Source organism: Carlito syrichta, unplaced genomic scaffold (genome assembly GCF_000164805.1).
Source record: "Carlito syrichta isolate Samal-C Ts95f unplaced genomic scaffold, Tarsius_syrichta-2.0.1 Scaffold305870, whole genome shotgun sequence".
In the NCBI taxonomy this organism is placed as follows: domain Eukaryota; kingdom Metazoa; phylum Chordata; class Mammalia; order Primates; family Tarsiidae; genus Carlito; species Carlito syrichta.
This window is the reverse complement of record NW_007249966.1, coordinates 518,212-530,673: the sequence shown is the minus strand read 5'-3', so window position 1 is coordinate 530,673 and position 12,462 is coordinate 518,212. Positions and strand designations below refer to the sequence as shown.

Here is a 12,462-nt window from a genome sequence, read left to right as displayed (position 1 = left end):
AGTCTTCACAGTTATTATATTTTTCTTAACAAAAATTGTACAAAACACCGTGAGATACATTTTGGTCAAAATGTTGGAACACCCCTAATAAAATGAACTTTGGAGACCATGTTTCTCTGGTGGGAGCACTATATTGACTATTAAAAAAATAATTAAATTTATTCAAGATAAATATTTTATTTTTTGCAGAAAATAAGTGTACTAAATTACCTATTACAAAATCTTTTGAAAAAGTCCTTGTTGGTATCAAATATAAAATATAGCTGGAATCAAAAGAAAATTGTTTTGTATTTACCTCTCATATTTTTGCCTTTTTCCCCTCAAAACAGGATACTACTTAAATTTCAAGAAGTTATTGTAAGAAAATATGAGAGTGATTTACAGGACTCAGACATTAGAACACAAAGGAAAGGTTATAGATTTCAAACAAATTTTTAAAAATGAGTATACCAGCTTCAGAAAAAGTTTTAATTACAATGGAAAATATGTTCTTGATGCAATAAAGAAGCAATGAAATGTAATGAAATGAGGAAACAGATAAGAGTGTCATATGTAACATCACTAGGGCACTTACTATGTGCTAGACACTTCAATAAGTTCTTTACAACCTACGTTCATCTAATGTTCCTCACAGCTCCATAGCATAGCCACTCTTGTCCCCATTTTAAAAGGACATGAAGTAACAAGCTTTACTAGCAAATGGTAGAAGAGAAGCTTGAACCTAGAACCTAGAGTTCTAGCCACAGTGCAGCAAACACCGAGGGAAGAGTCAGAAGACATAGGTTCCAACCTTGTTCATGTAGTAACTAATTCTAGGTCTGAGAATTTGCCCCTATTTAGTCAGGTTTGATGTTGATGATCTCAAAGCCTTCTAACTGTTAAAATGTTTATGATAAGAAGACCAGTATTTGTAGGGTTATATTAGGAGACCCCAAAGAAGGCCTAATAGTTGCTTTGAAATATCAGTCTCTTATTCCTTTCCAGTCTGTCCTCTTCCTTTCAAAAGTCCTTAGGCAACCTTATCCTAGGCAAGGTTGGACAAATGGCGAGGAACAGACCACAGTGATGTTTAGAGGGAAGACGTTATGGCTCTTTGCTGCCCTCTAGCCCAGTCTTCCTAAATTAGTAACTTAAATGAGTCACACTCACTCACTCTTTCAGACCACTTGGTAAGTTGTTGGTAGAAGCCAAAGCATCTACTTTGATGAACTAATACTGCCATGCAGAGACATACTAGGGAAACTCCAGACCATTGCACTGGTCTTTGACTCTTAAGATAAGCAATGTACAGTGCACCCAGTTATTTCTGAATATGCATAACATATAAATATACGTTTCACATATAAATACATGTATTTTACATATAAATATAGACTTCTACATACTACATTATTTTTTCAGGCAGGGTATGATATTATATTTACTTACTATATTTTCATAAGTAATTAAACCAACAACCTTTTTCTTTTGATGGTTTAAGGTAACCTTCAATTATCTTAAAGTTAATTAAGATGCTTACTACTATTGACACATGACATAAATTTTAAGCAATAATTTTGATGTCATTATAGCACATTAAGACATTATGCTAAGCACTTTTATGATTATCTCAATTAACGAATTGGTTAAACAACTCAAGGTAAATCTGATAGGGAAATACTAGATCATTGATGGAAATTATTTGCAGAATAAGAGCCCATATCTGGCAAATATATGCATCATATGTTGCCAATTTAAAGAAAGAGACAGCTCACAAAGCAGTATATAAATACGGTCCCATTATATGATTGCATATAGGTGTATCAACACATTTTAAAAAAATCAATTAACACTGAATTTGAAAAGAATATCAATGGTTATTTGTGGGCGATATTATAAGAAAAATATCTTTCTTTAGAAAAATCTGTATACTCTACGTTTTTATAACAAGTATGAATTTTTTCTAATCATAGATAAATAGATGATGGATAGAATTTTTTCAAAGGAATGGACATATTACCAAGTACATGCAAGCATAGAGTGTCTTTCAGTCTTGATTCCATCTCTTCTGAGCATTTAATCATAAATAATGTCTAATCAACTAATAGCAACAGAAATGATTATAGCTAAACAAGGAGGAATATAGTTCTTTATTTTCAAGTGTTTTACTTGAGAATTGTTTTGTTCACTCATAGTCAAACTTAACTCAACCCAAACCAGAAAAATTTGGGCAGCAAAAGAAAAGCATTTTCTACGGAAAATACTTGATTTAAGTAACCAGCATTTTTATCATCATAAGCAATGTAGTTTCCCCCATTATCTAAAAACCAGCATTAGTGATGCTGGTAAAGTTTTAATGGTCCAACCAATGAGATGTTTAATTCTAAATACTTACTCAGTTGACTTGTCTATTTTGGTTATCTATGTACACATTTTTTAAAATCCCACATAAGTCATACAACTTACTCCCTTGGTTTTGTGCTCACAAGAACTCTTAAAGGTTTTCTGCTGTTTAAACATGATTTCAGGAAGCAATCCACTTCATTGAAAGGCCTCATAAAAACTAGATCACCATTAATAGCAAAAATTTTTTTCCCAACTTCCATGCCAGCCATCTAAAAGAGAAGTTGCAAACATAATTCAAATTATGTTTTTAATAAGAGATCTCATTTTTCACAAAATTAGGATTAAAAAGGGTTCCGAGATGATAGATTTTGACTTTTTAACACGTTTGCAATGCTTTTACACAAATTCACAGAACAGAACTGTGGATGGGATAATACATTATCCTCTTTGGCCTACTTTTAAATTTGGTCACACAGTTTTACTGACAATCTCTCCTCTCCCATTTTGCCTTTTGTACTCTTGTGACTATTTTCTTCTGTCATATTTCAAAGTTCTTTTTCTTTTTCATTTGTTTAGCTAAAGTCAAACTCCAAGTTAATTTTTTTCTGCTATGTTTTCTGTTGATATTCAATTAATTCAGAAAGTTTTAACCTCTGAATATACATCAATGACACCCAAACATGCTTCTCTAGGCTGACATAGCATAGGGGTCTCCAATGAGGGAAAAGGAGGGGTCTGGGATCTAAAGAAGAGAGTTCTAATGAGCACAGAGGCATCAACAATGCAAGATGCTAAGAAGAGGCTCAGCAAGACATTATCCCTCCGTGCCAGCCAGGCCACTCTTCTTAACCATGTATTCTTACTCCCTATAAAGTACCTGCTGTTTGTTTGCCAGCTACATAATGGAAACCTGGGAGATGGCATTTTATCAGTGACACTGTGCTTTAAGAACATCCTCTCAAAATGCCCGGGAGAAACATTTCCTCCTCATAGACAATTACTAAAAATGGTCATTTACTGGCCAGGTCCACCAACAGAGTATGAGTTGACCACAATTAATTTTGTTTGAAATTAGTGTGCTCTACATAAAGTTTTGTCTTGCAGGAATCTGTGTGCTGGTAAAAGACCTAGATACCTTATGCATTAGCAGATAGGGAAATGGGTGACAGTTTATTGCTAACTTTAAACAGGTTCCAAGGTAAACGCCATACTTCAATTTTCACATTCTTTATTAAAGATCTAAAGATTAGGGATTAAGTATCTTCCAAGACAGGCAGCAAAATGAGGATATTTTAAACGTATGTTCTTGGGACACAGCACTGAAAAGTAGGTTCCTCGAGAGCAGGGAATTTTGTCTGTGTTGTTTTTTGCTGTATTCCCAGAGTTTACAATACTGCCTAGCATCTAAGCAGTACTAAATAAATATTTCTGAATGAACGAGTGAAAGCATGAACAGGAGAATCCTTTATTTAAAAGGCCAATGAAGTGAGAGAATGCCAATCATCATAATCCAATGAGAAATAAGTCAAAACATGTGCTTTAGTGATGGAAGTTATATTCATAAAAAAGAAAGTCAAAAGAAAATAAGAAAGGAACGTAAGAGACAAAGCCTTTGACTGAAAGAAATAATCACCTGATTTACATAATATAGTCCTACCAGTGCAGTTCCTATACAGTTCCAGGCTGGACTCTGTGGCTAGGAAAGCTCCAGGGACCAAGAAGGAGCCACTTGGTCTCCTAGGAGGCCAAAAAGCTCACAGTTGTTGATCTCTAGAATACTACCACCTTCTGCCCCAGTTATGTCTGAGTGCCCAGACAGGGGCTCAGATGCTGCAAATCCCAAAGGTATCTGGTAGAGCCCCAGAGTAAGATTATCCAGAGACAATTTCTTCAATAAAGACAATTTCAAGGTTGTTTGTCTTTACAGGTTGATTTCAGTTTGTTTAAAAATTTTATATTTTATGTCATGACAGCAAATTTAAATAAAAATGCAAATTTACGTTACCTCAGCATTAGACCCCTTCTCTACCAACTTTATTATTGGACCTTTATTTTTGTCTTCTAGCCCAAAGCCATAGCTGCCTTCATTAGATTTAATCTGAAATGCAAAATATTAGCATTATGATGAAGCAACTATGAAAAAATCAGAAGCCAAACAGAATGATTCACCACCCAACATCTTTACAGTCTCCTGCGAAAGTCTAATCAAGAAGAAAATTTATATAACATATTAATGAACTTACCAATAATGATTTAGCTATCACATTTTCCACAACCTTTAGGTCATGTTTCATAAGTCGATGTTTCATATTTGATCCTTCCATCTCCTCATCCGAAAAAAAACGGAAAAGTAGGGGTTCATCTTTGAATTCACTTTTTTCAAGGACTACAGAAACAGAGAGAGATTCAAATCGTTTCAGCTATTCCAAAAATCTAACTCATATTCCATACCAGTGATATTTGGTATATTAACGCCTGCCTCATGACCTCAACTTTATACTACTAGGATAAGTTATATGCACAAGTATCCTTTTCTTTCTATTTCTTTCTATGAAAGGAATTTTCTTTCTATTTCTTTCTATGATTTCTAGTCCATGTTTCCCTTAAATTACTCCTACCTAAAGGATTTTGCATTTTTAAAGCAAGTAGTATTTTTCCAAATTTAACTTTTTTGAATTTAATCAAGTCTGTCATTTTCTAGATCAAAATCCAAACTTAAATGAAAGAATATAATGGATACAAACATGCATAAAATCCAAAACAGAAAATCCTATGGTGTTTTCAACTTGTAGTAAACACTTTAAGCATGTTTTTAATATCCTGCATAATTATGGGAAAATTTAAGTGGGTTAAGTTTCTGTGTGTGAGCAATTCCCATTGTGTTCACTTTTGTTCTAACACTTCAAACCAAAAATATGTCTTCTGGGTGAAATGTGCTTTTAGTTTCTATGAATTCCTAGTTCTTTTCTGCTTGAAGGCAATATTCTCAAATAACCTTATTTCTGGAAATGGTTGTTTTTCTCCTTTATCTGAACATTAATACTCTCCCCTAAAGTTCCTAAAATTTCCTGGCATGCACTGATGAAATAAGATTTATGTTTCACTAGCCTTTTTTAAAAAGTTAAAGCTAAACACTGACAGTAAGAATTTGTATTCAGTGAGATCCTGATAGCTGTCAAAATACTTTAAAAGAGAAATATTCCCTTTTTCTTGTTTATCTATCCTTAGTATCTTGAAGTATACATGTTGGGAAAGGTTGATGCATTGAGCCAGAAACTAAAGAGAAGACAGTGGTCCCAGGGCACAATAGAGTTTGGCTGTGTGATCACACAGGCCTGAATGTAAATTTCAAGTCTGGGACTGACTCTGGATATAACATTGAGATAGTTACTTAAAGCCTCTGAACTTCAGTTTCCTCATCTGTACAGTGGGGGCAACAAATTTGTCTTCACACTGTTACACAAAACTAAAATGAGGTAATAAAAGTAAATAACTTGGCATAAAGTAAGCAATCAAAAAAAGGACAGCTATTTTATTTCATTATATTTTTACAGCATTCCAACAGATAATTGTTGACCAGATGGATAGATGGATTTATTTTTGGATGAAAAACTGGCTAGAAACATGAATTAACAAATGAAACTATCAACCACAAATGAAAAAGCAACAGAAGCCATAGCTGACAATAGAAACGAGAACATATTTAGACTGCGCTAATGATTTAAGCGATTTTCCAAAGCTCACATGGTGTTTCTGCTTCAGCTACTTTCCTCTACCAGCGTTTCAAAAGGAGCAAGACAGAGCATCAGGGAGGCCAGGCATGAACCAAACTGCTCATGCTTCACTGACAGACTTTTGCATGGAAAACTTTGGTTGCAATTCAATATTTTACAATAAACATTTAAATAAAATGACTGCTCATTGATGTTTTATTTTAAAGAGAAAAATAATTGAAACATTTGAGGGTTTTCAGATTAATACTACAGTTTTAATTCGTCAAATGCTGTAATTTCTTCCATTCAATAGTTTGTTCTTCAAGGACCGATATTTCTCTATTACAACCCATAGAATGATCTAGAGATTGTTAAATGAGATGGAATTTCCAAACGAATATATAACAAAGGATGTTCCCAAAACTATTATAACTTTTGTTGTACTTCCTTCTTCCTAAAAAATGTAAAAATCTTCTGAAAGTAGATTTTGACAAATAGGTACAAGTGTTATCAAATATATGTGTATAAGCATATCATATTAATAATTTAAAAAGAAATTGTTTGAGTTTGTGGACCCAGATGTGATGAGTAGAGGAAAAACCAAGTCTTATTACTTTGCAAAATCCAAGATCTTTATAAGAAAGTATTGCTAGATGATTTATTTGAAATCATCAAAGAAAAAGGAAAATCAAAAAGATGGTAAAAAAACAAAAGAAGACAATTTTTTCCCCAGAGATCTATAATTTCTCTGAAGTAATTTTGAAAATGACTTCCTAAAATAATCATAAACATTCAACCATATATGCTCTTGTTTAATCATGCTAATATAAACTGGCATTCAAAAAAAACCATGAATCTAATCTGAAATAATTTCAAAGAGGTTCATGAGCTCTTTCAAATATAAAAATAAAAAATGTTCTAGCTCAGGTTGTTGGTCTTCTGGAATCAGCACAGGCTAGAAAAACAGGAGAGAAGTCATGGCGACTGTTAAAAAAAAGCACTTAGACATAGGAATGGCACCAGCAGTGAAACTGAATGCAGATGTGGTGACCCAACATGGACCTATGGCAAGACCCAGATAGTTTTGCTGGTTCATCTCTAAATGACCTCACTGGAGTACTGGGTGTTCCAGTGTCCTAAGAAGAACCAAAACAATGAAATATATCTGTAAACTTCCAGTGTAACAAATCCCTACCATGGTGCATAAATCCATTGTCACAGAGTCCAATGCCAAATATCATTGCCTCTTCTCTGGTGCGGCAATCCCCCTGTTAACCAAAAAAGCACTATGCAAATTAATAGGCAATGAAAGGCTTTGTTGCAGTTTACTTACATTTGACATTCTCAACACTGTGTTCAGACAAAGCCTTTCATATATTATAGCATGCTTTGCTTTATAAGACGAGATACAGCAAATTGCTACAAAACATTCAACCAACTATGAAAACTTTTTTTGACATAGATAAAAAACAAAGATTTAATATTTCTTGAGAAAAATATACTGTATTAAACATAAAAAATATTTAAGTAACAAAAATGTATTGCTATTATATATGATGCCTTTCTGTTATTCATAGATCTTGTATTCCAATTATGCAATAGGAAAATAACCTGTATGTTGACAACACACTAAATAATTGTAAAATCATTATGATGATCTTGGTGATTAACTTTTCCCTTCCACAAAATGACCTTGACCTTTAAGGACACCTAAACAAACCTATTAATCTATAATAACCAATGACTTGTAAGAGTAAATTTTTTGACTAAGCCACCAAATGCAAACTTCTCTTTCACTATTTTGCCAAAAAAAAAAAAAAAAATCAGATTGTGTAACTAAACCCAACAAAAATAGGCCAAAGTAATCTTTTCTTTTGGTTCTTATTTAGAAAACACTTATTTTTTCATATAAGTATGCATGCGCGTATATGATCTGTATGTACCTGTATGTGTATATAACCTTAGAGTTTATTTTTACAATTTAAGAAGTTTGTTCTCAAATCTTACTACCTTTTTCACCTAGTCATATCTTTTAGCACTTAGGTACTCTAACAAATCTATTCTCTCTGGCTTCTATTCCAATTCTGTTGTTAACACCCTAATTTGGTGTTTCTTCATCTCTCTTCTAAATTACCATAATTTTTTGTTCTGTACTTTCTCTAACATATGCTGTCAAAGAATTCTTACACAGAAATTTCATATTACAAAACTTTAAACAGACTGTTCTTTTATAATCATAACACATCAAGACTCTCTACTGGGCTTCCAAGACTTCCACATCTGGTTTTATTCTCCCTCAACAGCTTCACTTTCCAAAGCCGAGTTTCCACATATTTTGCTCTAGTCAACCTGGTCTCCCTGTTGTTGCTTAATTTCTCTTTGCTCATTTTCATCCTTGCTTTCACTCATATAATTGTTCATGCCTACAATGCCCTTCTTTTTACCCTCCAGCCATTTAAATTCTACCTGTCTACAAAGGACCAAGATAACACCTCATGCTTTAACAACTCCAACCTTCACTAATCCCACTGCTAACTACCAAAGCATTTATAATCTTTCAGACTCTGCATCTGGCCCTCTTCAAAAACCTAGTGGTTTTGTAATTTTTATACATCCCTTCAAAGGATTTTTATTTTTCTCTACATAGTGTGCCAAACAATAGAGAGAAAATATTAAAACACTCAAACCCAGCTTCCCTGTCCTCAAATAATCAACTCTAGTATACAATTTAGTCACTTAAGTGTCATTATCCAGTTTCGTTAATATTCTCAATCAGGCAGCTACACCCAGGGAACTGGGACCACCAAAGATGACCCTAAGCCCAGGCTAGAGGACCTAGCAAGAATTCCTTTGGAAGAAGTTGCCAGGGCAGATTCTTAGAGGGTATGATAAAGATTAGCCCAATAGACCAATGTCCCTTAAAGGCAAAAACCATGATTGCTTCCCATTGTGTTTGTTTTATTTTAATCATCAAAGTATTTGTTTAAATGTTAAGCTTGCAATAAAAGCTTGTTTAATAATCACTTACATTTGATTGCTTGATTTGATTAACTAGTCAAATGATATACTGGCCAAACAAATAATATATGGAACATGACAGTATAAGAAATATAATATAAAATGTTTTGGCATCCTTATGCTTTTACTTGTGCCACTTATAGACCTGGTAAGCATTTAGGAAAAGCACAATAAAACTGCTTGGGTTTGAAGAAGCAAGGATGTATTTAATTAAAAAATATGAGTGGCTTGTACACAAATCACAACACACAAATTAAATGATGTTTTAGAAGTACATTAATCCATTTGAATTAAGAAGTTAACTTCATAGAATAAGTTATTTTAGAATACACCATTATAATCAAAGTGGCACAACAGCTAGTGAAAAATGTATTCAGGAGAAAAGAACAATCATTATTTTTTATAGATGACACCGTACTATATATTGCAGAATAAGGAAAAAATACTATAAGATCTAAAATATCTCAAATCACATTGGAGTCAGTTTTTTACTCTGTCCCTTAAAGTTGGCCAAATCAATTCAGTACTCTGGTCAATACTGGCAATTATGCATTATCATTTGAGAGTCTTGATGGAAAGAGATGTACTTAAAAAAAAAACTCTTCATATTAGATTAAGAACGTTAACTTATTGTTCTCTTATCCTTCTATTACTATATCTCTTTCTCAAGGAAGTCCATGTGGTCCTAATGTCCTAATCTGAAGCTGAGCAATCAGAGCTAATTATGTCTGATACTTAAATTTGGATGTTTTACAATATCAGAATCATAGATCTTCAATGACAGAGAAGAGATGACATGTACAGCTATTCCAGTAGTAAACAGTTGTGAAAACTAAAATCTAGAGAGATCAAGTGACTTGTCTAAGTATATATAACTAATTATTAGCAGTGCTGGCATCAGTCCCAGTTAATGCAGTTTCTACTATGTACAATTTCTACAAACATTGTCATAACAGATAACTAAGAGAAACTGAAGAAAAAAATAATTACAACTTGGTATAGTTAACAGATTGAGCAACTTAGATTAAGAATAGATTATTCTTCTAATGATCTCCCTTGGAAAGTAAAAGTGCCAAAAACCAAAGCTGATAACTAACTTCCTGAGTTAGAACTTTAAATGTTTACTCAGCACCAGTTTTTGCTTCAAATATATTTTCTTCAAGTTGCCCACATAATCAATACATTATACAAATTCATATGAATTCTATAACTTTATAATTTTGATGTGAAATTCCAACTCCAATATTGAATACAGAACCAATTTGATGACATATGTTGACCACAATATTATAAAAGATTCTGAAGCTAGGAAAGCTATTGGAAGCATGAATTAGCTAGTATTTTATCTAAAAGTAAAAGTTTCATCTAAAATCTTAACTTCTAAATGTAATAAATGTAAGTGCTATAAAACATAAAAACTGGTATTCTTGAACTGTCTAGCAATTAATATTAAATAATAAAAATCTCAAAATGTATGTGCACAGATGAATCAAATATAGATTAAATATGAATACCTGAAACAAAAATAAACATTTTATGATGACTATCAAGTATTCTCTGCTTGTATTAATAACAAAGAAAGCAAACCTCTTTCTTTAAGAACAAAAAATTAAAACTGCCATGAAATTGACTCAAATTTCTAAACATAATGACTTACACTTCAACCCACCAATATCCCCTCACCCAAAATAGTAAGTTCAGTTAAAGTGGGAATCGGTTTTCTTAAACTTTTCTTTAACCAGTGAAACACATTTGATCATTTATTAGTTGATCTATGAGAAAACACTTAAATGCATTTATATTTGAATATCTATTATGATGGGCTAGATGCCCTAATTTATTTTTACTGATAAGCAAATAACATTTTATCAGCTATTTGCACCCAACTCCTGAGAAACAGGGCAACAATAATAACAATAAATTCTGTACTTTCCTATTTAAAATGGAAGCAGACAGATATTAAAGTTCATATCATCAAAGCACAATTATTTTCTAACAGAGAAAAAGGCAAAAGGAGATTAGAAAAATTTGCTGGGACAAATAAACAGATACTTTAAAACAAATTAGTGAAAAAACATGCAAAAATTTTACTTTGTGATCACAGTTATTCTTCAGTAATGCTCAAGTTATGCTTAGCATTTTTTGATAGATCTCAGCTGATATTTTTAAAAACAGGAATATCTTCCTTTTGAAAGACAAGACAGCATAAAAGTTAAGTCTGAGGACTCTGAAGTCAGATTATCAAGGTTCAAATCCTAACTCCGCTTCATATAAGCTATAAGAATTTGGACAAGTTACTTCACTAGTTCTCATCTGTAGGCAGATTATTTTTAAAGTACCTAATTCTCATGACCAAAGTTTAAGGCAACAATGAATGAAACTTAGCAACTTTTGTTTGTCTATTTACCTGTGCAATTAGCCAGTCTATCAATTTATTGGCCATGACCACAGATTTGTAGGTCCTTAAATGATAATCTTTATCTCTACAAAGAAAAAAAAGCAAAGACAAAAACATTAAGCAAATGAGCATAAGAAAATATTTTTGTTTAGTATCAGTGTGCAACAGAAAAGTTTTCCAATGTAATCTGAATCAACTGCTCAGATTATGTGCATAAGAGAGGTTTATAAAGCATGTATAATACTTGAAAAATCCTTCATCAGTTTATAGCAAGAGACCCACAATGACAGCAAAACAAGATGTCTTTTCTTTCATGTTTTCTTATATCCAAATAGATTATTACCATTATGCTATATGGTAATAATTTAGCTAAAAATACAGTAAGTCTTCACTAAATTTTAAGGATAGATTCTTGGAAACTGTGACTTTCAGCGAAAGGACATGCCGTATTCTGCAGGAACTTAACTCTTGTTTATGTCAATTAACCTATGGCAAAATTGGTTTCATTGTACAATATGTCATTTCCTTGAAAGATGCAATTTCCAAGAACCTATTGATGACTCGAAGTGAGGACTTACCATACAACATCTTATTAACAGATGCATAATAAAATAGAATTTCCTTTTAAATTATTGCAGGTAGATTCTACTAAAGGTCTCAAACTGTGGAGACTCAAGCAACACCTTTTATTCCTGCTAATGAATTCTCCAGGATGACTAGGTTTGAACTACAAGGATTATTCAAATGGCTCTGCTAGCCGCTCTCGGTGGCTCAGCCTGTAATCCCGCGCCTTTGGGAGGCTGAGGTGAGTGGATTGCCTGAGCCCGCGGGTTCGAGACCCGCCTGGGCAGCGAGACCTCATCTCTACAATAAATCAAAAAATCAGCCGGGCGTGGTAGCGCATGCCTGTAATTCCGGCTACTTGGAAGGCTGAGGCGGAAGGATTGCCGGAGCCCAGCAGGTCGAGGCTGCGGTAGCCGGGAGCGGCCACTGCACTCCAGTCTGGGC

General features: G+C 33.3%; 1 protein-coding gene across 1 annotated transcript in view; it reads right to left on the bottom strand.

The window, feature by feature from the left end:
• PREX2 (phosphatidylinositol-3,4,5-trisphosphate dependent Rac exchange factor 2) overlaps window positions 1-12,462 on the bottom strand; it is a 264,759-nt gene that overhangs the window by 149,964 nt on the left and 102,333 nt on the right. Inside the window, exons 14-18 of the mRNA XM_008062862.1 lie at window positions 11,464-11,539; window positions 7,234-7,306; window positions 4,569-4,711; window positions 4,331-4,423; window positions 2,446-2,594 (exon numbers count right to left, since the gene is read on the bottom strand). Of these exons, the coding sequence (XP_008061053.1) occupies window positions 2,446-2,594; window positions 4,331-4,423; window positions 4,569-4,711; window positions 7,234-7,306; window positions 11,464-11,539 (534 nt within the window). The remainder of the gene's footprint in view (window positions 1-2,445; window positions 2,595-4,330; window positions 4,424-4,568; window positions 4,712-7,233; window positions 7,307-11,463; window positions 11,540-12,462) is intronic.